The following is a 27,757-nucleotide window of genomic DNA, read 5'->3' on the forward strand; positions in this document are numbered from 1 at the left end:
TGCTTACCTCTTACTGAGGCAAAACTTTAGCTATATTTTGTTGAACAGTGTCTAAATTCAGGATATGAGTTTAAGATTAGACTTTCCTCAAGAATTTTATTCCAAGAATGAGTTATTCAGTGTGTCTATTGGCACTGCTAAAATATTCTAAATTAATTCCATTAAAACATATATGTATGTATATATATGTGTGTATATATATTTTAATGTAAGAGGAAAATCTTTCTTTTTACCATAATGTTAGTGTATTAAATGTAAACTTATATCTTTTCTTTCCTGAGGTATTGATTTGATAATTTTGTTGTTTATGTTGGAATATTCGGTGCAATAGAAATGAATGAAACAAATGAACACATAGTTTCCAGAAAAATAAACACAAATGACCAGTAATCCTGTGACAATGAAAGAAATATACATTTTTTAAAAAAGAAGCTATTTCAACTACCAGCTTGGCAAGGATTACGTAATTTGATAGTACCCCAGCGTTGTGTAGGATATGGGAAAATAAGCCTTCTTATAAAGTCTTGGCAGAAATGTAAATTAGTATAACCTTTTGGGAGAATAATTTGGCAATATACATCAAAATTCAACTTGCAAACCTTTTAACTTAGAAATTCCACTCCTAGGACTTTAGCATACAAGTACTCAAAGATACATGTACAAGCGTAACATATTGAGTTGGTTGGGTCTGAATCCTAACAGTATGGCTTATTACCTTTGTGAAACTGGACAGATTATTTAATCCTTTTATGCCTCATTTTCCTCAAAATGTAAAATGGTAATAATAATGTCACCCAATTCATAGTATTGTTATGAAGATTACATGTATGAGTAAATGTGGAATACTTAGAAGAGTCCCTGGCACATAGTAAGTTCTGTGTATTAGTTTTTTTTTTTAATGGAAGTATAGTTGATTTACAATATTATATAAGTTACAGGTGTACAATATAGTGATTCACAATTTTTAAAGGTTATACTCCATTTAGTTATTATCAAATATTGGCTATATTTCCTATGTTGTACAATATATTCTTGTAGCTTATTTTATATATAATAGTTTGTATGTTTTAATTCCTTACCCCTATACTGTCCCTCCCTACTTTGGGCTCCCCACTTGTAACCACTAGTTAGTTCTCTATATCTGTAAGTCTATTTCTTTTTTTGTTATATTCACTAGTTTGTTATATTTTTGGATTCTGCATATGAGTGATATCATACAGTATTTGTCTTTCTCTGTCTGACTTATTTCACTTAGCAAATACCCTCCAAGTCCATCCATGTTGCTGCAAATGGCAACATTTCATTCTTTTTTATGGCTGAGTAGTATTCCATTGTATGTGTGTGTGTGTATATATATATATATATATATATATATATATGTGTGTGTGTATATATATATATATATATATATATATATACACCGCATCTTTTTTTATCTATTCATCTTTGATGGACACTTCAGTTGCTTCCATGTCTTGACAGTTGTCAGTAATGTGGCTGTGAACATTGGGGTACATGTATCTTTTCAAATTAGCATTTTTATTTTTCCAGATATATACCCAGGAGTGGAATTGCAGAGTCATATGGTAGCTCTATTGTTAGTTTTTTGAGAAACCTCCATACTGTTTTCCATAGTGGTTGTACCAATTGACATTCCTACGAGCAGTGTACGAGGGTTCCCTTTTTCCACATCCTTGCCAACATTTGTTATTTGTGTTCTTTTTTTGATAGCCATTCTGACAGGTGTGAGGTGATATCTTATTGTGGTTTTGATTTGCATTTCCCTGATGATTAACTACGTTGAGCCTCTTTTCATGTGTCTGTTGGCTGTTTGCATGTCATCTTTGGGAAAATGTCTATTCAGGTCTTCTGCCCATATTTTAATCAGGTTGTTTGGTGTTTTTTTTTGATGTTGAGTTGTATGAGCTGTTTATAACTGTTGGATATTAACCCCTTATTGGTCATATCATTTGCAAATATTTTCTCCCATTCAGTAGGTTGTCTTTTTGTTTTGTCGATGCTTTCCTTTGTGATGCAAAAATCTTTAAGTTTAATTAGGTCCCATTTGTTTATTTTTGCCTTTATTTCCTTTGCCTTAGGAGACAGATCCAAAAAAGAATTTCTATGATTTATGTGAAAGAGTGTTCTGCCTGTATTTTCCTCTAGGAGTTTTATGGTTTCCTATCTTACATTTAGGTCTTCAATTCATTTTGAGTTTATTTTTGTACATGGTATTAGAGAATGTTCTAATTTCATTCTTTTATATGTAGCTGTTCTGTTTTCCCAGCATCACTTATTGAAGAGACTGTCTTTTCTCCATTGTATATTCTTGCCTCCTTTGTCGTAGGTTAATTAACTGTAAGTATGTGGGTTTTTTTCTGGGCTCTCTATTCTGTTCCACTGATGTATGTGTCTGTTTTTGTGCCAATACCATACTGTTTTCACTACTGTAGCTTTGTAGTATAATCTGAAATCAGGGAGCATGATTCCTCCAGCTCTGTTCTATTTGTTTTGGCTATTTGGGGTCTTCTGTGTTTCTATGTATTGGTTTTTGTTCTTTTTTTGTTTTGTTTTGTTTCTTTGCAGTATGTGGGCCTCTCACTGTTGTGGCCTCTCCCGTTGCGGAGCACAGGCTCCGGACGTGCAGGCTCAGTGGCCATGGCTCATGGGCCCAGCTGCTCTGCGGCATGTGGGATCTTCCTGGACCGGGGAATGAACCCTTGTCCCCTGCATTGGCAGGCGGACTCTCAACCACTGCGCCACCAGGGAAGCCCTGTTCTTGTTTTTTAAATTACTGCTTGGGGTGGTTTTGTACGTTAAGGACTCTGAGCACAATGCTTAGGTTTTTCAGGGGCCTTTGGCTGTGTTTGAGATCTGAAAGATTTTTGTTAGTTCCAAAATATGAAAAGAAAACTGTTACAAGGTATAATACTATGTCATCTTCATTAATTATTAAATTTGGTATATACAAAACATTTCAAACAATTTGTAGGTTAAACTTTCTCACTTATTAATATCTGTGTATGTACACACACACACACACACACACACACACACACACACACACACACACGCATTTAGTTTGGATAGAGGCCAAGGATTATACAGGTCTCAAAACAGTGACAAAACACTGGAAACACAATAAATATTCATCAATAAGGGATTGGTAAATGAATTATGTTAGGTCTGTACTAACCCCACAATTTTCCCATATTATTCAGGTTTTAAATAGAATAAGATAGGTTTTAATATATGCTTGTATGGAAAGATCACCAGAGTATATGATAAAAAGCAAAAACAAGTTATAGAATAACATTTATGGAATGAATCTATTAATAAAAATGTACATTTATGTTTGTATATACATAGAACATATTTAGGAATGGAGGTGAATTGATGGGGTATGTAGGGAAGCATGTTGGGGCCAATATTTATAATAATGTTCAATAAATGTGGTTTTATTTCTCATCTGTTTGCAGTTTTATTTGAAAACTTATGTTAGCATGACTCTCTCCAGAATATTAGCTATTTATTTTCCTTCCCATTATGTTAGTTCCTTATCCTTTCACTAAGCATTTTTTCCTTAGTCACATTGCTTTATGTAGTTTTAGAATAGAACTCTCTCAAAGCTCTTTTTGAAAATGCTAATATTTTATGGCCTGTGCTTCCTTTTGTTCTGTATTTTTTCTTAGCCCATCTAAAAGCTCTAATGCATTAATAAAGAATGGTATTAAGGAAAACTTCAGAAACATTTTTCTTTGTTTTGCATTCCTTTATGTTTGTTTGAGTGATCAGTGACCCTATCCTTTGTGAAAGGTTACATTTGTTTGGAAATGAGAATCATTAATTTTTGACTTCTGGAGAATTTTTCCATAAATAGAAGTCATGCTGGCAATCTGTCAGACTGCTGATTAGTAGTGACTATGAAACAAAGAAAAAATTGGATTACATTTCTCTTGGACTCTTCAGAATTCTTGGCTAGATGTCAGATGTTGTGGGTGATTTATTAACATCTTTGTTGAATGAATGAGTGAATGAAGATGGTTTTATGGAGAGATTTCAGGGAGTTTCTGAATAGTGAATCTTGTCTCTGGCTTCTTATTAGTATCACTTAGGGAGCTTTAAAAAATGCTGATGCCTGGGACCTGGCCCAAACCAATGAAATCAGATTTTCTGAGAGTTAGATCTAGGCATTGGAATTTTTTGTAAACTCTCCAGGTGATTTTAATGTGCAGACAGGGTTTAAAAATCTGCTGTATCCCGTTAAAACTTTTTGTAGAAATGTGTGTTTTACTTTCTGGGGGGAGGGTGTGTGCAAATTTTCAGAGCGCTTCTTAACCCAAAATGGCTAAGGACTACTGCTCTAGTTGAATATCTTTCATATTTAAACAATGTCTTTTTTGTTAAACTTTTCTAACTTATATTCCTCAAGTTGTATACCATTACTGGGGAAAAATTAGCATTTTTACAGTAGTCTAATCAGAATTTCTTTTTAACTCTGTTTTTTTTCTGATCTACCATACTTCTGGACTAGTCTTGACTTGTAAGGTATTTGAAGTTTAAAGAGATGCCTTTTCCCTGAAGTTATCTCTTTCACTTTGCTAGTCATAAAAAGATACCTGTGAATTTTTTCTTTTTTTATAGATTCCTAAATATAGCATAAAAATTGTTTTCATTAGCAAACACTCATAAATTTAATAGTTTATACTCTTGGTTGCTCTTTATTGTATCATGTAGAGCTTTCACAAGTAAATGCATGAGATTCTGAGATTATTACACAATTAGTATTTATATCTAAAACAAGATTATACAGTGTTGCTGCCTGCCCCCTTTTCAGATTTGATGGAAATCTAATGATATAATAATAAATGACAAAGTTACTGTATTTACCCATCTAAATATGTGCCACAAAGCATTTTTATCATACGCTCATTATTTATCTATCAGCTATAATTATAAAGGTAATACACCCCCCCCCCCCGCACACACACACATATGGAGAGAGAGAGAGAGGAATTCAACTCAGCTATTTGTAGGTTGTTTGTTTATCTCCTATTTACTGGAAATGTTTTTGCATGGTAGATCACTATGTGGTAGAGGGCTATTTCTCAGCCTCTGATAATTTCTAGCACCTGAGATCATGCAGTGCCACGACACACGCGTTCAGGTTGTATTACCTTCAGGCTTGAATCTGAGGTTGCTTCCTTTGTCTCTGTCATCTACAGCCTCTCTCCTTCCCCTCCAGCACCCCTTTGACATCTGCCTCATTTTTGGATCACCCTTGTTTGCCAAAGGCTGGAAGAGGTACTATATTTTATTGACTTTAATCATCCATTTATTAAGATTATATATGCAAATATTTCCTCTCATCTAATCACTACTTAATTGACTAATTGGAGACTCAGTAATTTTAGTTCATCCAAATAACTTGAAAAAAAGTCAGGTCTATAAAATTTGGAACATTAGAAGAATATATTTAAGTGTCTGTTGTGTGGGTTTTGGCATTTTGGATAGACGAGGCATCAATTTGTGATCTATTGCAAACTAAAAGCAGGGTAAATGGAGTTATGAATCCATAGTTTAAGTGAGGCAAATTAAAGGTAGTAAGTTGCTCCAAAATATGAACATTAACATGTCTGCCAAAAGAGGGATTTTGATTAATTTTAGTAAAACGGTATAGAGTAAAGGTCCTGTTTAGTTCTTTTGTTGACTCAATTTTCTAGTTTCAAATGAGGTCTCTTTATCATAAGTTGTTATTATCTATCAGTAGGAAATATATTTGAATTCTAGAAGTCTGTGTTTAGCTCTCTAGTCATATTCTAAAGTAAAGCCCAACCGCAGGCCTCATGTTTCCCAGTACATTTTAAAAAATTTAAAGTCAGAACATGTTTAACTTTTACAGTGGAATATAAATAAGATCTCTTAATTGAAGAATGGTAATTCTCTGTGTGGAAAAGTGATTATCTTGGATTTTTTGAGATATGAGTTAGCAAACTATAGCCTGTAGGTCAAATCCAGCTAACCACTTGTTTTGAGCAGTCTATGAGCCAAGACTGCTCATTACACTTTTAAATGGTTAAACAAATCAAAAGAAGAACTATATTTTGTGATATAAAATATAGTGTTCATATGTTTATATGAAATTTAAACATCAGAGTACATAAATAAAGTTATATTGGAACACAGCCATGCTAATTCATTTACCTGTTGTCTATGGGTGCTTTCCTGCTACAGTGGCAGAGTTGAGCAGTTGTGACCATATATGGCATTCTCATCACTTCACACTGCTGCTTGGCATACTATAAATCACAGTGACATGGTTATAATTCAACAGTGTTTTGAATGCCATACATATCATTGTACTACAGCATTTACTTACTTTTTATTATCAGTGCATGCATGTCATGTCAAAACAAGAAAAGAAGAGAAAATGGATTTTGGATGTCACACTTTAAGACACAGTGGAGTGTGGATTATTTTGTTATTGAATTAGATGGCAAAGCATTGTGTTTATCATGCACTGGCACTATGGCTGTGCTAAAATAATAAATGTTGACATTATCAGACTAAACACTCATCTCAATATTACTGACTCACAGGAGAGCACTAGTCAGAAAAATTAAAAAAGTTAAACTGGAATACCTCATCACAGCAGACTTTCTTCAGAAAAATAAAATATGAAAATGTGGATGAAGCCAAAATAAGTTTATGGGTGGCTTATTTGTTTGCCAAGCAAAAAAAGCCATTTATCAGTGGTAAATTAATTAAATAGTGTTTTACTGCAGTAACTGAAGAAATATGTCGAGAGAAAATAAGTTTATGACCATTACTCTTTTAGCAAGAACATTTGCTTGAAGGGTTGAAAACACTGGGGCTAAATCGTTAGTAAATTAAAAAAACACGACAAATGATTTCAACTAAAGAATTACTTTTGATGAATAAATAGCCTGTGTGGATCAACTACAAACAATATTTTCATTGAAGTTGAGAAAACACTAATTCAGTACAAACTGAAGTGGAGTTTGTTACATCTGTTAAGATGTAATTTTACAACTGATGTTGTTAAAAATACGTGTGTATCAGAAGAAGGTTTAGTTGAACAAATTTACAAAGCTTGTGAAAATGTTAGGTGTTTAAATCCTGTGGTTATTCATTGTATTATTCAATAGTAGGCACTTTGTGAAAAATGTTGTAATCTAATCGTATGGTTATTGAACCAATAATGTCAACAGTGAACTTCATTTGCTCTCCTGGACTTGACTATCATCAATTTCATGGATTTTTGTCAGAAATTGAAACTGAATATCCTGAATTGCCTTATCATATAGGACTTTGATGATTTAGAACTGGTAAAGTTTTATTGTGATTTCTTTTGAGCTCAGAGTCATGATGAAAATTTTTTTAAAAATCAGAATATCCCTTTCACCAATGGAGAGACTTTCACCAATGGACAGATCATCCAAAATGAAAATAAATAAGGAAACACAAGCTTTAAATGATACATTAAACAAGATGGACTTAATTGATATTTATAGGACAATCCATCCAAAAACAACAGAATACACATTTTTCTCAAGTGCTCATGGAACATTCTCCAGGATAGATCATATATTGGGTCACAAATCAAGCCTTGGTAAATTTAATAAAATTGAAATTGTATCAAGTATCTTTTCCAACCACAGTGCTATGAGACTAGATATCAATTACAGGAAAAGATCTGTAAAAAATACAAACACGTGGAGGCTAAACATTACACTACTTAATAACGAAGTGATCACGGAAGAAATCAAAGAGGAAATAAAAAGTACCTAGAAAAAAATGACAATGGAGACACGATGACGCAAAACTTATGGGATGCAGCAAAAGCAGTTCTAAGAGGGAAGTTTATAGCAATACAATCCTACCTTAAGAAATAGGAAACTTCTCGAATAAACAACCTAACCTTGCACCTAAAGCAATTAGAGAAAGAAGAACAAAAAAACCCCAAAGTTAGCAGAAGGAAAGGAATCATAAAGATCAGATGAGAAATAAATGAGAAAGAAATGAAGGAAACGATAGCAAAGATCAATAAAACTAAAAGCTGGTTCTTTGAGAAGATAAACAAAATTGATAAACCATTAGCCAGACTCATCAAGAAAAAAAGGGAGAAGACTCAAATCAATAGAGTTAGAAATGAAAAAGGAGAAGTAACAACTGACACTGCAGAAATACAAAAGGTAATGAGAGATTACTACAAGCAACTCTATGCCAATAAAATGGACAACCTGGAAAAAATGGACAAATTCTTAGAAATGCGCAACCTGCCAAGACTAAATCAGGAAGAAATAGAAAATATGAACAGACCAATCACAAGCACTGAAATTGAAACTGTGATTAAAAGTCTTCCAACAGGGCTTCCCTGGTGGCACGGTGGTTGAGAGTCCGCCTGCCGATGCAGGAGGCGTGGGTTCGTGCCCCGGTCCGGGAGGATCCCACGTGCCGTGGAGCGGCTGGGCCCATGAGCCATGGCCGCTGAGCCTGCGCGTCCGGAGCCTGTGCTCCGCAACGGGAGAGGCCACAGCAGTGAGAGGCCCGTGTACCGCAAAAAAAAAAAAAAAAAAAGTCTTCCAACAAACAAAAGCCCAGGACCAGATGGCTTCACAGGCAAATTCTATCAAACATTTAGAGAACAGCTAACACCTATCCTCAAACTCTTCCAAAATATAGCAGAGGGAGGAATACTCCCAAACTCATTCTACGAGGCCACCATCACCTTGAGACCAAAACCAGACAAGAATGTAACAAAGAAAGAAAACTACAGGCCAATATCACTGATGAACATAGATGCAAAAATCCTCAACAAAATACTAGCAAACAGAATCCAACAGCACATTAAAAGGATCATACACCATGATCAAGTAGGGTTTACTCCAGGAATGTAAGGATTCTTTAATATACGCAAATCAATCAACGTGATACACCATATTAACAAACTGAAGGAGAAAAACCATATGATCATCTCAATAGATGCAGAGGAAACTTTCGACAAAATTCAACACCCATTTATGATAAAAACCCTGCAGAAAGTGCACATAGAGGGAACTTTCCTCAATATAATAAAGGCCATATATGACAAACCCACAGCCAACATCGTTCTCAATGGTAAAAAACTGAAAGCATCTCCACTAAGATCAGGAACAAGACAAGGTTGCCCACTCTAACCACTCTTATTCAACATAGTTTTGGAAGTTTTAGCCACAGCAATCAGCGAAGAAAAGGAAATAAAAAGAATCCAATTCGGAAAAGAAGAAGTAAAGCTATCACTGTTTGCAGATGACATGATACTATACATAGAGTATCCTAAAGATGCTACCAGAAAACTACTAGAGCTAATCAATGAATTTGGTAAAGTATCAGGATACAAAATTAATGCACAAAAATCTCTGGCATTCCTATAAACTAATGAATAAAAATTTGAAAGTGAAATCAAGAAAACACTCCCATTTACCATAGCAACAAAAAGAATAAAATATCTAGGAATAAACCTACCTAAGGAGACAAAAGACCTGTATGCAGAAAATTATAAGACACTGATGAAAGAAATTAAAAATGATACAAACAGATGGAGAGATATACCATGTTCTTGGATTGGAAGAATCAACATTGTGAAAATGACTCTACTACTCAAAGCAATCTACAGATTCAAGGCAAACCCTATCAAACTACCACTGGTGTTTTTCACAGAACTAGAACAAGAAATTTCACAATTTGTATGGAAACACAAAAGACCCCGAATAGCCAAAGCAATCTTGAGAACGAAAAACGGAGCTGGAGGAATCAGGCTCCCTGACTTCAGACTATACTACAAAGCTACAGTAATCAAGACAGTATGGTACTGGCACAAAAATAGAAAGATAGATCAATGGAACAGGATAGAAAGCCCAGAGATAAACCCATGCACATATGGTCACCTTATCTTTGATGAAGGAGGCAGGAGTGTACAGTGGAGAAAGGACGACCTCTTCAATAAATGATGCTGGGAAACCTGGACAGGTACATGTAAAAGTATGAAATTAGATCACTTCCTAACACCATACAAAAAATAAGCTCAAAATGGATTAAAGACCTAAATGTAAGGCCAGACACTATCAAACTCTTAGAGGAAAACATAGGCAGAACACTCTACGACATAAACCATAGCAAGATCTTTTTTGACCCACTTCCTAGAGAAGTGGAAATAAAAACAAAAATAAACAAATGGGACCTAATGAAACTTCAAAGCTTTTGCACAGCAAAGGAAACCATAAACAAGACCAAAAGACAACCCTCAGTATGGGATAAAATATTTGCAAATGGAGCAACTGACAAAGGATTAATTTCCAAAATTTACAAGCAGCTCATGCAGCTCAATTAGAAAAAAGCAAACAACCCAATCCAAAAATGGGCAGAAGCCCTAAATAGACATTTCTCCAAAGAAGATATACAGACTGCCAACAGACACATGAAAGAATGCTCAACATCATTAATCATTAGAGAAATGCAAATCAAAACTACAATGAGATATCATCTCACAGCAGTCAGAATGGCCATCATCAAAAAATCTAGAAACCATAAATGCTGGAGAGGGTGTGGAGAAAAGGGAACACTCTTGCACTGCTGGTGGGAATGTGAATCAGTACAGCCACTATGGAGAACAGTATGGAGGTTCCTTAAAAAACTACAAATAGAACTACCATATGACCCAGCAATCCCACTACTGGGCATATACCCTGAGAAAAGCATAATTCAAAAAGAGTCATGTACCAAAATGTTCATTGCAGCTCTATTTACAGTAGCCCGGAGATGGAAACAACCTATGTGCCCATCATCAGATGAATGGATAAAGAAGATGTGACACATATGTACAATGGAATATTACTCAGACATAAAAAGAAACGAAATTGAGCTATTTGTAATGAGGTGGATAGACCTAGAGTCTGTCATGCAGAGTGAAGTAAGTCAGAAAGAGAAAGACAAATACCGTATGCTAACACATATATATGGAACTGAAGAAAAAAAAATGTCATGAAGAACCTAGGTGTAGGACAGGAATAAAGACACAGACCTACTAGAGAATGGACTTGAGGATATGCGGAGGGGTAAGGGTAAGCTGTGACAAAGTGAGAGAGTGGCATGGACATATATGCACTACCAAACGTAAAGTAGATAGCTAGTGTGAAGCAGCCGCATAGCACAGGGAGATCAGCTTGGTGCTTTGTGACCGCCTGGAGGGGTGGGATAGGGAGGGTGGGAGGGAGGGAGATGCCAGAGGGAAGAGAAATGGGAACAAATGTATATGTATAACTGATTCACTTTGTTATGAAGCAGAAACTAACACATCATTGTAAAGCAATTATACGCCAATAAAGATGTAAAAAAAAAAAGAAAAGAATTTCCCTCAACCATTGTTATTGAACACTAAATTCTAAAAGCTTTGGAAGTTAGCTATGTAATGAATTAAACCTAAAATTACAATATCATTCTGTGCTTACATATAGAACTTATACTCCATTAATGTCAGGATGACAACTAATGTTGTTTGAATCCCAGGTAATGTCAGGCAGTTTTATATACTTCCTGTACTGTCAAACATTAAAACATGAAGCCAGATCACCATTCCCACCAAATTTGTAGCTGATGTATTTTTTGAGCTCAAACTACATTTCCAGGTGTGAATTTTGGACTTCGGTACAAATATTTTGACATTTCAAAATCCATCTAACTGTGCAGTTGAGGAATTCCCACATAACTTTCAATTAGAAGTGATGAATCTGCAACGTACTGACATGCTAAAAAGCATGCAATATAATTTTATAAATGATTGCTAAGCAATAAATATGCTCAATTAAAATATGCTCATGGATTGATACTAGTATTTGGCAGTACCTATCTTTTCAAAGTGAAATACATAAAATCTCATTACATATCTTCATTTACAAGTGAATATTATAGTGGATTTTGTTGAAAAGCACTAACTTTGAGTCCCAGTGAAAGGAAATAATAGCACCCTCGAAAGATTTCTGTCCTTATTAGTAGACTGGTGTTACAATAAATTGTACCCAGTTATTATTATATTTTGAATTTGTCGATAAAATATTTGTGAATATTTTTTTCTCTTTTGCTATATTAATACTTATATAATATCCTTGATTTTGCCTCATGGGGGCAAAGCCTAAAATATTTACTCTCCAGACTTTTATAGAAAATGTTTGCTGACTTTTGTTGTAAGGAATGACACCAATTTAACCCATTGGAATGTCTGAATCAACCTTATCAATTAATGGAATGACAAATAATGCAGTACTCTCACATGTTAAGCAGGACCTCGGGTTTTGTTATGTCTGTTTTTGGCTGTTTTCATTTATAATCTTAACTCGATTTTGGTCTTTGTTTAAACATATACTGCAGTTATATTGGATTGTGTTAGGGAAATACTTTTTGAGTGAGTGAGTTGGGAAGATTTGGAAATATGTAAAATGTTAGAAGGCAGATGATATGTTAGAAGGACAGTTTGATCTTAACCAAATAAATCATGGAAGGCAGGTGGATTTTTTGTATTGAGGTGGATTAGGTTGTATATTAGGAGAAATTCACAACTTTTGCTTGGTTGGTTAGGAGCCATCCTCTTCGGTTTAATCTGTTTAATCTTGAGAAAAGCTAATAGATTTGTGACATGGGAGAGAAGGTCATCCATAAATTGCTATGCTGCTGCAATTGTATTTTAAGAAAGAGTTTCCAAGAAATGGTTTATTTCTTCAATTTATGTAATAGAGAAGAAGTAAATAAGTAATAGAAGTAAGTAATAGAAGTAATAGAGAAGAAGAGTTGTCAGAAAAATTACTTCAGGCAACTGTAACCCTTATTCCACTTGGGTTTTTATTAACCCAAATGTCACAATTAATGTGACAGTATTAGGAATTTGCAATTCATAATGTTTTAGGAAGTTGGGTCTCTTTAAGAGTGCTGTATGATTTAAATAATAATAGCCAATGGTTTGAAGATATACAAAGTATTGTTATAAGTATTAGAAGCTTGTTGTTATCCACAATAATTGCTTTAAGCTTTTGTATCTTTTAAATACAACCAAATTTTTAAAAATTTTCTAACTAATACATGTGGGTGATAAAACTGCAAAATATAAGCATATGAATGTATATAAATTGTATTCTTAAGTGGAGTCATTCTATACATACTCTTGCATCATCTACTTTTCTTAACATATATGAAATCTTCTTAGTAGTGTACAGTGCTTTCCTGCTTTCGTGTATGTAACACAATTCATTTAATTTAGTTATTTATTGGTGGACATTTATGTTATTTCTACTGTAGATTTTTTTATTGCCAGCGGCAGATGCAGATTCTGTCGAGCCTGAAGCTTACAAAATTTGGAGGGGAGGAACATCTAACAGAAAAGCTATACAAATTTGCAAATATAAAATTAAGTATGGGGCCTTGGAATGTATCATGCAGGTGTGGTTTCTGAAGGTTATGTGTCATTAGCATCATAGTAAATTCACCTTTGGTTATTGCGAGTATAAGTCGTGGCACAGTAAACATCCTTGTATTTACAGCTTTGTACACTTGTTGAAGCATATATATTGGATAAATTTTGTGAGGTGGAATTACTAAGATGGAGAATATTAGTTGTTAAGATCATGGACTTAGAGTTTAAGCTGCCTGGGCTCTAATACCAGGTCTTCCACATACCAGCTCTGTGAACTTGGACAAGATCCTTAACCTCTCTGTACTTCAGTTCCTCATATGATAATGAAAATAATACTAACAGTTTTGTTATAAGACTGATGTGAATTTAAGTGCTATTTCTAAAGTGCTTAAAACTGTGCTTGTCAGTCAGTACATGTTAAGTATTATGTCAGTTTTGTGAGTTTTTTTTAATGAGATAGTGTCATTTTATGACATTTAGATATTTGCGTCATGATTCTTTAAGTATACCATGATATCTAATTAAAAATTTTAAATAAGCCTTTTGAACTGTTACTGTTATATTTGTGTACAGAACATATACAACAATGACATCGTAGTGAATAGTTCTTTGAAATTTGCAAACTATTTTTATGTTTATTAAGTCATCTATATATAACCTGTATATACTGGAATGTTTTCCTCTTAATTCATTCCACTCCAGGTGGAGAAAAGGGATAATATTTTCCCCATATAATTCCATTCTTCTAAATCTTCTTTGTCTTTTGTACTTTGAATTTGCAACCGTGGGTCTGTAGAGATTTAGAAATATTAAGAAATTTTGACTTCAAAGGCTTATCTTTACTCAATTTTTTATTTAAGAAGACTTTGCATAAAGCTCTGCTATGCTTTGTTTGTGCTAAGGCTGTAAAAGATTAAAGCCTGAAGAAGAGGTACTATTTTTTTTGACATGATCAAGAGCGAGATAAAGTAGAGGAAACTAATATTATTATTCCTTTTTCTGTGATCTTCTTCTCCTTCCCTTTTTCTTGTCTCCTTTCTTTCTTCCTCCAGCCTTCATTGCTCAACGTAACAGGTAGTAAATTCTAGCTAACATAACAGACCTGCCAGAGAACAGAAGTATTACTAGCTCTTCTAGGCCTTTGTTTTAACTTCTAGGACCTTTCCAGCTCTTTAGAGAATCTAATAAGCTGGTGGTAGGTTTCTTTCTCTTTCTGGGTTAAAATTGTTTTAGCACAAATCAGAAATTTGAAAAGAAATCACGAGTACCACCTCATTCTTCTCACAAATGAGCTGACATGTGTACGTCACAAGTTTAGCATAAACAAAACTTCATATTTAATTCTTCATTGAAAGCTTATATGATATTTTTCAGAAGGCTGAATGATTGCTAAAGGAAGTAGAAAGTATTAGCAGATTTGGATTTTAATATACTTGGCTAGAATTGCCACGTGCCAGTGGTCTCTGATAGAGGGAGTTAGGCAGTCTAAGGTGGTTTAAACAATGGATCAGGACTCTGGCTTTCACCTCATTCCTCCCTTCTTACCCCATTTCAAAGTAAAAAGAGGGCAACACTACAATTAACTAGAGTAACTATGATGCTCACCACAATCAACTGTCTTCCCTTGAATTTTTCCAAGTGATAAATATGAAGAAATCAATAGTAAAACTCCCCATTTTTTGCTTCCTTTTAGATTTGTGGTGATATTATTACTGTCATGTCACATCAAATCAACATGTATGTGTATGTGTGTGTATATGTGTGTGTATAGAGACATACTGTTTTGTTTGCATCAAGAATAACAAAGACATGCAAGCTTATGTTAATTTCTCATGGAACCGAAATTCTTCACATTTCCAAAAAGTTAGAGTTCTTGGAAATGACACTGTTATAAAGGGAAAAACAACTTTTAATTATGAATGGCTCCTCTACTTTCAATGTAGCATTCTTGCAATTTCTCTACTTTACTTGTCCTTAATTAGGAATAATGTATAAATAATATAACCTGTTCTTGAGTTTTATTTAAAATACACTCAATCCTACCTCTGCCTTGGGAGCAATGTTAACTTTTGCATCCAATGTTAACAAAATATTCTTTAAAAAAATAGAAGACAATTTTTTTTTCTTTTTTTTTGGCTGTGCCATGTGACCTGTGGGATTGTAGTTCCCCGACCAGGGATCGAACCTGGGCCCTCTGCAGTGAAAGCACGGGGTCCTAACCACTGGACCGCCAGGGAATTCCCTAGAAGACAATATTTAAAGTTACTTTTCAGAAAAATATTTTTTACGAAACTAGTAAAATTGGTTAATAATATACAGTTACATTTATAGGGAATATACTATGCTTCCAGATCCATGTTAGGAACTTTAAAACTATTCATCATAGTTACAGGAACTCTTTAAATTAAGTATTAATTTCTGTTTTATTAGGGAAGAAAATGGAAGTTTAGAAAAGCCAAGTAAATATTGAACATGAAGGTGTCTGCTTCTAGACCTGTTGTCTGTTATACCAGAGTAAGATGCTTTACAAAATGCAGTAGAGGTGTACAATTATAAACACAAATAATTCTCTTAATCTGATGTAGAAAGGTAAAGTGATTAGCTTGACGATAAAATGTTTGCATGAAAGGAGTCAGCCCTGTACTAATGACATCTATATACAGAGAACTAAAGCTTCCCTCACTGCACCACTGCAGCAGGGGTTCATATATCAGTTTAGCCCATATGGTGGGTGAAAATCATAAATTGTGCTGTTCTCACATTGAGGTAGCTCTTTGGTTTCACACTCTAGATAATTGAGAATGATTGGAATCAGGAGAGCCTTGGGAGTTATTAGGGAATTGCAGAAAAAAGCTTAATGTGTGAACTCATGAGAAAAACAAGACATAGAGAACTGAGTTGAGCACATACTTGCAGAGTGTGCAAGACACTGTGCTAAGTGTAAGGGATGTGCTGTGAAGAGTAAGCCATGGTGCCTGCATCTTACAGTTTGGTGGGACTATGTATTTATTTCAGGATGGAGCAGAGAATATGGTACAGTGAGAAGAATTGAGAAGAAACTAGGGAAAGAAACAGTAATAGTCAAAGAGAGGAAAGAAGAAGAAGAGAGGGTTGGAAGAAAAAAGGTCGATGTCTCTTCTACTAGAATGTAAGTTTCCTGAAGCCAAACTTGTTTATTGTTGTATCCCTAGTGTCTAGGAGCATGCCTGACACAAGGTATGCTCTTAGTAAACACCTGTTTAGATGAATGAAGGAAGAATTGAGAAGAGAGGTGAATGGAAAATTGAGCAGGAAGAAAAGAAGAGAATAGAGAAAGGTATAGGAGAGAGAAGTAAAAGAACAGAGGAGAGGAAAGTGATAAAGAGAGGGAAAGAGCTTTCTACCAAATTCAGCTTTGATGCAACATGGCCAAGGCAGTGGTGAGAAGCTTGTCTTTATTACCTCTAGACTGGGGTTGGGACGGGTACAGAGGTAGGGTCCTGTGTTCCAGACTTTCATGCTGATTAAATGAGATTATATATATGGCAGAGTTTTATAAAGAGCAAAGCATTATGTGTGAGTGTTATTTACTTATGTATTTATAGTTGTTAATAAGTAGCTTGAAGCCAGAAGTTGAAATGTAGGTTTCTTGAGAATGACCTCTAATTTTAATACAGTAATGCTTTCTGTGTCTAGTAGTCAGGATATGAACTATTCTACAAAACTGAATTTTCCTGATAATCAAAGCTTATATTGTCATCAAATTCAACAAAATAATTTTACCAGATTTGATGTATGTCTCTTGTAAATATATATATATTCTTAAAAAAATACCTATCTAATTTAACCTTTCCCTTATGATTCTGGATCATTATTATAAGCATCATTGATTATGTTTTGCTATAATATATTACTGCCCTCAGAAACCTGTTGAGATTTATTATGTTGCTTAACTCTTAACATAGATGAAGTAATCTGGATTACTGTTTTTTGAGTTCTTCTGATTATGTCTCATGGTTTTTCTGTCTCTTCTATCTCTATTACCTATTATTTAATAGTTTAAAAATCAAATTAATTTTTGTTATGAGATTTAACTAATATAGATAAATATAGAGTAAAATACAAGAGGCTTTTTTGTCCTTAAATCACGCTTTATTCCAATCCCAAACCCCTCAGAGTGATGATGAAAGTTTGGTTTGTAGTAACCTGTTTTTTCTCCACACATAAATACATACATGGTGTATTAATCTGCTATGGCTGCCATGATAAAATACCATGAATGGGTGGATTAATCAACAGCATTTACTTCTCATTGTTCTGGATGTTAGAAGTTCCAGATCAAGGTGCTGGCCAGTTTGGCTCCTGGTGAAATTATTTTCCTGGGTGTAGACTGCTGCCTTCTTGTGTACTCACATGACCTCTTCTTTGTCTGGGATTGGAGAGAGAGACAGCATGAGCGAACCCTCTGGTGTCTCGTCTAAGGACACTAATCCCATCATGAAGGCTCCACCCTCACAAACTCATCTAACCCTAATTACCTCCCAAAGTCCCTCTCTCCAAATACCATCACTTTGAGGGTTAGGATTTCAACATATGAATTTTGAGGGAATACAATTCAGTCAGTAGCACATATACACATACATTTATTTCAATATAAATGGAACCATGCTATATGTATTTTTCAGCATCATGCCTTTTAATTTAAGACTTTGCCTTGGAAGAATGTTTTATGTGTGCACCTCATTCTTTTTAGTGACTGTATGCTCTGTATCTTAAATGGATTAAAATTTATTCAGCTATTCCCCTGTTGATGAACATTTAAATATTTTTTAGTTTTTTGTTTTATAAACAGTGTTATAACAAACATCTTCCTATGGACTGATTGTGTGCACTTTGTAAAGTATTCTGGTAAGACAGATTTTTAGATGGTCAAAGAATATTCTAATTTGAAGTTTGAGAGACAGTTCCAAGTTGACCACTAAAAAATTTGTGCTAGTTTTGTCACATCAATAGGGTATGTGTCTTCCTTCCTTCCTCCCTCCCTCTCTCCCTCCTTCCCTATATTTTGAGTTGTTCTGATTATGTCTCATAGTTTTTCTACCTCTTCTATCTCTATTACATATTATTTAATAGTTTAAAAATCATATTCACTTTTGTTATGAGATTTAAATAATATAGATAAATATAGAGTAAAATATGAGAGGCTTTTTTGTCCTTAAATCACCCCCTATTCCAATCCTATACCCCTTCCATCCTTCCTATATCTTCGTTCCTTCCTTTTTCTTTCTTTCTACAATATTGAGAATACTGAATATTATCACTTTTTCATGCTTGTCAATTTTAGTAGGTGAAAAATAACTTACTATTCATTTAATTTGCAGGGTTTTTTTTTTGTGATTCAGGTTGTAAATATTTCCGTGTGCTTACTGATCATTTGAATTTTTCTTGATGAACTTCCTGTTGTGTTTTTTGTCCATTTTCATAGTAGGTTGACTTTTTTCTAAGAGTTTTTCTACATGAGCTTTTGCTTGTAATTCCCAATGCAAATATTTCTTCGAAGTTTGACTTTTACTTTTGACTTTATTTATCATCTCTTTAACTTTAAATAAATTCAAATATTCATATACTTGGGTTATTTAATATTTTGTATATTTTGGGTTTCATGTCTCGCTTTAAAAAGCTGAAGATAAAAATTTTAATGTGATATGATAGCTGTGTATGTATATTTTATGATTATAGAAATTTTATTTTTCCTTTTTGTAGTTGAACTATAGTTGATTTAAAATACTGTGTTAATTTCAGGTGTTCAGGAAAGTGATTCAGTTTTATATATATATATATATATATATATATATATATATTCTTTTTCAGATTCTTTTCCATTATAGGTTATTAAAGGATATTGAATATAGTTTCCTGTGCCATACAGTAAATCCTTGTTGCTTATCTATTTTATATATAGTGGTGTATATCTGTTAATCCCATACTTCTAATTTATTCCTTCCCTCCCTTTCACCTTTGATAACCATAAATTTGTTTTCCATGTCTGTGAGTCTGTTTCTGTTTTGTAAATAAGTTAATTTGTATTATTTTTTAGATTCCAGCTGTGTGTGTTTTCGTGGTAGAAATATTTCTATTCAGGACCAAATGCATTTTATGTGACCAAAAATTGTCTGGTCTATGGGTACATATTAATTTTACGTATTTAATTGTACTCAAATCTATATATTAATAAAAAATACCTCTATTGTAATATGTGACAACAGAAATAGTTTATATTAAATTACCATGTGACTGAGCCTTACTTTCTTTTCTTTAAAATAAGGATAACAGTATCTATCTCATACGTTGTTGTGAGAATTAAATGGGATAATATATGCAAATAATACTAGATGTTATTTACTCAGATGCCTCCTAAGTACCATTTTCATTGTTTATACATTAGTGTATTTCATCTTCAAAACAATGCTCTGAAGCAGGTATTACAGTACCCAAAATACTAATGAGAAAATAGATCCAATGAGCTTAAGCAAGTTGCCCAGGATCTCAGATAAAAAGTGGCAAAGCCAGATTATAAATACATGTTATTCTGAAAACAAAAATCGTGTTTTTTTCACTATACACTCTTCCTGGGAGATGACAGGTATTTTTTACTTTAGTCCTTTTCTCTTTCTCCATTTTCAGTTTCTCTTTCTCTTTTGCTGTTTGATGAATAAGACTCCCTAAAACAGACTGTCCAAGAGTACTCACTGTGATTATTGAAATGTTCTTTTCTCTGTCCAAAGGGGTAGCCATTAGCCACATGTGTCTGTTGAGTGCTTGAAATGTGGCTGATGGAACTGAGGAACTGAAATTTTACTCTTAATTAATTAAATTTATATTTTTATATGCATTAACTTTTTTTTTTAACATCTTTATTGGAGTATAATTGCTTTACAATGGTGTGTTAGTTTCTGCTTTATAATAAAGTGAATCAGCTATACGTGCACATATATCCCCATATCTCCTCCCTCTTGCGTCTCCCTCCCATCCTCCCTATCCCACCCCTCTAGGTGGTCACAAAGCACCTAGCTGATCTCCCTGTGCTATGCAGCTGCTTCCCACTAGCTATTTTACATTTGGTAGTGTAAAATTACATGCGACTACTGTTTTGGACATTGCAACCTTAGATATATGAATCCCTTTTTTTTTGGTATGTATAAAGTGAGTGTAATTAATGTATTGATTGATAATGAGGAAACTGTTCATTCTAGGTTGAAAACTTTAGCAGAGGAACTTATACAGACACAGCAGATGCTTTTAAATAAGGAGGAAGCTGTCCTGGAGTTAGAGAAGAGGATTGAGGAATCTTCTAAGACCTATGAAAAGAAGTCTGAGTGAGTAAAACAAAAATAATTTGAAGGAAGAAAGTTTAATTGATGTAATTTTACAGAAGTACTTCAGTTACATGGAATTATGGATGTGTAATTTCTAGAAGCTGAAATTTCATATTAAGTATAAAACTGTGTATGGTTGAATTACTTTCTTGGACTCTAGAAGAGTGATTTTGTGTTTTTATCAATATAGTGTATTGATCATATGTCTCAATGTTTTAATGGTTTGAATTATTTTCTGAAAAACCCTGTTAAAACCTGTCTTTACTCCCCCTCATCAAAGTCTACCAGATTCACTGTGAATTCCTTGTTAAGAAAGTGACAGACCAGTATTATCTAGAAACTGGTTTCTACTGTGTTGGAAGGAAGCAAATAAACTTACTAAAAAAGAGCAGTCTGTTTCACCTATAAAAATCCTTCTGATATTTGCTGTGCTGTTTTTGTCTTACTGTTGTTTTTCTTGCTGATTTCTGGATCTGTAAATATTTTCATGGATCCTCTGACATAACTTGTTTTGCTATACTCTTGTTTTTACTGATTTCAATAATTATGTTTTCTACTATATTAAGGTTTAAATTTCGATCTAAAATTTAAAATTTCTAATCTGACTTTGGTCATTGTTTGCATCTCTAACAGGGGTTACTGGTATGGTTTCTCTAATCCTAGACTAGAATATATAAATTTCTTGCTATCATACTTTCCCAATTGGTGTGATTTGTCAAGACTTTCAAGGATTGTGATGTGTAGCATTTGTCTGGTCTATACTTGCTCTTACTTTCTACACAACCTTTCAAATATTTTCTACTTCTCTCAAATTTCTGATCCTTTTATATACCCCATCATAGTCAGCAGATGGACCTCTCCTACATTATAGAAAAAATTAGAATCATTAGGTGGCAAGTCCCTTATTTTCTAGATATTTTAGATATCTAAATGCACCACGTTTGTACCCATTCTCTTTCCTTACTTCCATAGAGGATCTGTTCCTTTTCCTGTCTATTTCTTGTGCCTATTTTTATATCTCATCATCTCTTACTTTCCCAGAAATTTTACATTGTTTTATATATTATGTTCACCTTTTCTTCTCAACTGTGTCCTGTGCTCACTTTTTAAATATTCTTAGGTTTTGACTCCTGAAAATAATCTCTACCTTTCTTACCACCCTAGATAACCTGTCATTAATCTTCATCTTTTCCCTCAATTACTGTCTTTGCTTTCTGTTTTCTTAGTCAGACTTGTTGTAAGAGTGCTAATGAGCACTCATTTCCTTAAGTCTCACTTAGTAATTAACCCACAGATATCTGGCTTCTGCCCTGTCACTGTTGAAATAGGTAGATATCTATGAGATCATCAATGACCTTTATATTGCTAAGTTTAGCAATGATCTTACTTGACCTCCTCACAGTATCTTTGTTGACTTCATTTCCCTTGGCCTTTGGGACCAAGGTGACAGATCTTGCTTCTCTCTTTCTGGCCACTCCATTGTAAATTCATCCTCCCCACTCAGCCAGAATATTTTGGAGTTACCCAAGGCATGGCCCTAGGCTATGTCATTCTCCTCTCTGTACTCTATCTCTAGGTGATCCCCTGAAGATGACTCATGTATATTACTCTCGCTCAGAGTTCCCCTCTGAACTCTGTGGCCGTGTAATCAGTTGCCTACTTGACATGCCTCCTTGGGTGCCTCAGAAGTACACTAAATTTCTCATATCTAAGGCTGAATTAAAAATCCCCTCAAGGGCTTTCCTGGTGGCCCAGTGGTTGAGAGTCCGCCTGCCGATGCAGGGGACACGGGTTCGTGCCCTGGTCCGGGAAGATCCCACATGCTGTGGAGCGGTTAGGCCCATGAGCCATGGCCGCTGAGCCTGCGTGTCTGGAGCCTGTGCTCCGCAACGGGAGAGGCCACAACAGTGAGAGACCCGCATACCGCAAAAAAAAAAAAAAAAAAAAAAATCCCCTCAATATAACCCAACCCAACGCAACCTAGTTCACTCTTAGTATTTTTTAAAATTTCAGTGAATGGCAACACCATCTATCCTGTTGTATAACTCAGGATATTAGGAGCCTACTTCTCCCACTTATACTATGGCTTTTATTACAACTTGGTGTTAAATGTCATATTGAAATTGATGAGCCTTTTAAAGGTGAGAACAGGGAAATTTGAGTTACTCTGGATATTCCTTTAATAAATCTGGAAATTTTCAGTATTGCATCAACAGAAGATTCTACTGGGATTATAAAAATAAAATTTATCAACCATTGCACGTATAAAGTTAAAAAAATTATCTTTTGTTTTTCTCTATTTGCTAGTAAATCTCTTCAGATGACCAAGCAGTTGTACGTTTTACAGTTTTGTACATGTGCACATTGTAAATGACTCCTGTTTTATAATTTAGCAGATATAAAGAAATACAGTAGGTTAGCTGACCCTCTCACCAGCATGTCTGAGTTGCTGGGGGAGGCAATCTTTAAGTGTTGTCTTATCCTGGTAGTTGTAGATTCTTTGATTTTTTTGGTATGTTCTCTTGACTCACATCTTCGATTCTCTCTTCATCTACATAATCAGTGTGATCCACATTCCTCCACCTACTTGTATTTATCAGAAGATGAGAATGGGCATAGAGGAGAGGAAGCTTAAAGGGTGGTGGACATATGGGAAATAATATCTCTTGAGTTTGTACTCTGTTCCACATACTATGCTAGATGTTTTATATATGTTAATTCACTGAATGTTATCTTCACTATGCTCCCTGTGTAATTACCTGGATTTTACCTTTAAGACTTAGAGAACTTAGATAACTTACTTAGAATCACATACCCAGTAAGTGATAGAAAATGCATGAGTTCCTGACTCCAAGGTTTCTGTCTGTTTGATCACAGTAATTGCTTGATCTTACGATTTTAACAGTGTTCTTAGGAGAATAAATTAGACGGGATAAGTATGTCAAGCAGTTCAGGGAATGAGTCCTGTTTAACCCAAGTTCTGTCACCCCTTTGTTATTAATGGAGTTTTTATTGTTAGCTTCAGGGCATAATCTTGAAAATGTTAAGCATATTTATATAACTAAGTAGTCATTTTGAAATCTCATTAATTTAGACATTGGTAAGGTTGAAGTTTGTCTTTGAATCATATGTTAAAATATTTTGCTAAACAAATAGTCTGAAAGGGATTCTAGGGTAAATGTTTGCATTTCATTTTCTTAATATTTCTAAACATTTCCATTTTTTGTGTGTATATGTAAATATATATGTCTACATATATTTATTTAAATATATGATTAAGAGCAATTTTTATCTAGTTTCAAAAATAGATTTATTTTTACTCTGCAGATATTTATAGCTTCATATACCGTGTTAGTTAAAAGTAATAAAACAGGGACTTGCCTGGTGGCGCAGTGGTTAAGAATCCCCCTGCCAATGCATGGGACACGGGTTCTATTCCTGGTCTGGGAAGATCCCACATGACGCGGAGCAACTAAACCCATGCACCACAACTACTGAGCCTGCGCTCTAGAGCCCACGAGTCACAACTACTGAGCCCACGTGCCACAACTACTGAAGCCCGCGCACCTAGAGCCCGTGCTCTTCAACAAGAGAAGCCACTGCAATGAGAAGCCTGTGCACTGCAGTGAAGGGTAGCCCCCACTTGCCGCAACTAGAGAAAGTCCGCATGCAGCAGCGAAGACCCAACGCTGCCAAAAATAAATAAATAAATAAAAAATGAAAGTAACAAAACAATAAAACAAAACTACATTTTTTCCAAATACTAAAAATATCCTATATTAGATAATTTACATTCTTAAATTATTTCTAAATTAATGGAATTATGTGAATGTTTACTTAATAGAAATAGCATTTGTGTTCCTATGAAAATATAACATATGAGGGACTAATGTTAAAACCTTTAAATTTGGGTTTAACATAAATTTCTCCAAAGCATCTTATAATAACAGTGAAAAAATAAACGATATGAGAAATCATTTGATAGCTTTGAGTCCTATAATTGAATAATATAAAGTGAAAAATGAACTTAAAGAATGGTTTTTATGTGACATTAAATTCACACTAAGAAACACAGAGTTTTAGCTTATATAAATGATGCAGGTCTCAGTTGAAGTACAGCTATTGCAAAATTTTATTTAAAAAATAGGGTGGGGCTTCCCTGGTGGCGCAGTGGTTGAGAGTCCGCCTGCCGATGCAGGGGACACGGGTTCGTGCCCCGGTCCGGGAAGATCCCACATGCCGCGGAGCGGCTGGGCCTGTGAGCCGTGGCTGCTGAGCCTGCGCATCCGGAGCCTGTGCTCCGCAACGGGAGAGGCCACAACAGTGAGAGGCCCGCGTACTGCAAAAAAAAAAAAAAAAAAAAAAGGGTGGGTGAAAGGAATAAAACCAACCATTTGAAATGGTATAATTTTAATAGAACACAAAGCGTCACTCTAGTATACATATCTTTGCTCAGTACTTCCAACGCATTTTTATTCAAACTGAAATAATATCCATCTTCTCCTGATCTATGATCCTTGACTACTGTATTAGAAAATAGTTTATGGGAAAATATACCAAGCAAATGTCATTTATGACTCATTGGCATAAAGAGCTGGTAATGTTACTATTGGTTTTAATGCTTAGTTTGATTTACAAAAAGTGAATGATTATTCAGTTTTGTATTATGCTGTACCATTATCACCGAGTACTTAAAAATACTTTGTACATTATAAAATCATAACTCTTAGAGCCATGCAAAATCTTAAGAGATCACTTGATTCAACCTCCTTGTCTTTCAAATTATGTGACATCTGAGGGCCAGAAATTTTAAGAGACTTGCAAAGATTCACATCTGGCTTGTAGTGAAGGTAATACTTGAACCATCTGGAGTATTGTTCTGGTTTGCAAACTCAGGTACCTTTTATTTTTGTCTCAGAATTTTTAGATTATATCCACTAGGTGCTATGAATACAGTGAAAGGTTAAGACACATATGGTCACATGTCTCATGAAGCTTACACTTTTGTAGAGTAGACCAGTACAAAACAGGACATTAACAATTGTGATAATTGCTGTGAAACAAGGAGTTCAGATAGAAGAATAACAGAGGAGTACCCACTTAAGATAGGTGGTCAGGGGTCTTGTAGGAAATGGCAGTTTTGCTGAGACCTGAAGGACAGAAAGTGCCCTCCAAGTGAAGAATGCATGGAAAGAGTAGTCAGAAATAGGGAGTAAATAGCACCTGCATAAGTCCTGATCCCTTCAATGTTTTAAATTTATTTATAGCTTCTTGTGCATCTTGTATTATACAATCATGCATTTATTATAATTTTCTTCTTCTTGAAATATTTATAGCTTTTTTGCTCAATGGTGTTATAAGCATATAAAATAATTATAGTGTGTTACATAGTGATTATATAACAGTATTGTTTAAAAAGTAATTATTGGGGCTTCCCTGGTGGCGCAGTGGTTGAGAATCTGCCTGCCAATGCCGGGGACAAGGGTTCAAACCCTGGTCTGGGAAGATCCCACATGCCGCAGAGCAACTAGGCCTGTGAGCCACAACTACTGAGCCTGCGTGTCTGGAGCCTGTGCCCCACAACAAGAGAGGCCGCGACAGTGAAAGGCCCGCGCACCGCGATGAAGAGTGGCCCCCGCTCGCCGCAACTAGAGAAAGCCCTCGCACTGAAACGAAGACCCAACACAGCCAAAAATAAAAAAAAAATAAATAAAACTTAAAAAAAAAAAAAAAAAGTAATTATTGAACAAAAGCAAGATGTTAATATATTTAGTAGGTCCTTGTTGATTATCTATTTTATATATAGTAGTGTGTATACGTTAATCTCAAACTCCTAATTTATCCCTCCCCCCTACCTTTCTCCTTTGGTAATCATAAGTTTGTTTTCTAAGTCTGTGAGTCTATTTCTGTTTTGTAAATAAGTTCATTTGTATCACTTTTTTAGATTCCAGATATAAGTGATATTATATGATATTTGTCTTTGACTTACTTCACTTAGTATGATAATCTCTAAGTCCATCCAAATTGCTGCAAATGGCATTATTTCATTCTTTTTTATGGCTGAGTGATATTCCCTTTTATGTATTTCCTAATTCTTGGTGTTAGGATAGTGTCTCAGAATGTCTAAGTGATTGCTGATATGACATAATAGATATTTAGAACTCCTGAAGAAGAATTTAAAAAGGCCTATTTCTGAAACAGATTATTTAGAAACCCAAGGTATATGAGATGATAGAAACCTCACGTTACCACAGGAAGCAGCAGTGAAACTTTTTGTTTTGGCCATGCTGTGCGGCCTGTGGGATCTCAATTCCCCGACCAGTGATTGAACCTGGGCCACGGCATGGGTGAAAGCACTAAACCCTAACCACTAGACCGCCAGGGAACAACCACTGATACATATTTTTAAATTAAATTTTAATGGAGATAATTACAGATTGGCATGTAGTTGTAAGAATTAATACAGAGAGATCCCATAAACCTTTTCAGTTCCCCTTAATGGTAGCATCTTGCAAAACTATAATATAATATCATAATCCGATATTAACATTGATACAGGCATGGTTTGGAACATTTTCATCACTGCAAGGATCCCCCATTTTGTACTTTTATAGCTACACTGCCTTCTATCTCCCACCCCCTCCTTAACACCAGTTAAGGGCAACCAGTAATCTATTTTCCATTTCTATAATTTTGTCTTTCCAAAAATGTTATATAAAATGGAATCATAATGTATGTAACCTTTTGAGATTGTCTTTTTACATTAATTGTAATTCTCTGGTGATTCATCCAGGTACTTTCATTCCTTTTTACTCTTATGTAGTATTCCATAGCATGTGTATTAGTTTCCTAGGACTGCCATTTTGAAGTACCACAAACTGGGCAGCTTAAAAAAAGATATAAATTTATTCTATGACAGTTCTGGAGGCCAAAAGTCTGA

At 34.7% G+C, this 27,757-nt stretch overlaps 1 protein-coding gene across 7 annotated transcripts in view; it reads left to right on the forward strand.

Moving 5' to 3' along the window:
* FER (FER tyrosine kinase) overlaps positions 1-27,757 on the forward strand; it is a 474,202-nt gene that overhangs the window by 127,115 nt on the left and 319,330 nt on the right. For all 7 annotated transcript variants that reach the window (XM_067731395.1, XM_067731398.1, XM_067731396.1 and 4 more), the window contains one exon: positions 20,695-20,817. In XM_067731395.1, the coding sequence (XP_067587496.1) occupies positions 20,695-20,817 (123 nt within the window). The remainder of the gene's footprint in view (positions 1-20,694; positions 20,818-27,757) is intronic.

Source organism: Pseudorca crassidens, chromosome 3, assembly GCF_039906515.1.
Source record: "Pseudorca crassidens isolate mPseCra1 chromosome 3, mPseCra1.hap1, whole genome shotgun sequence".
NCBI classification, from domain to species: domain Eukaryota; kingdom Metazoa; phylum Chordata; class Mammalia; order Artiodactyla; family Delphinidae; genus Pseudorca; species Pseudorca crassidens.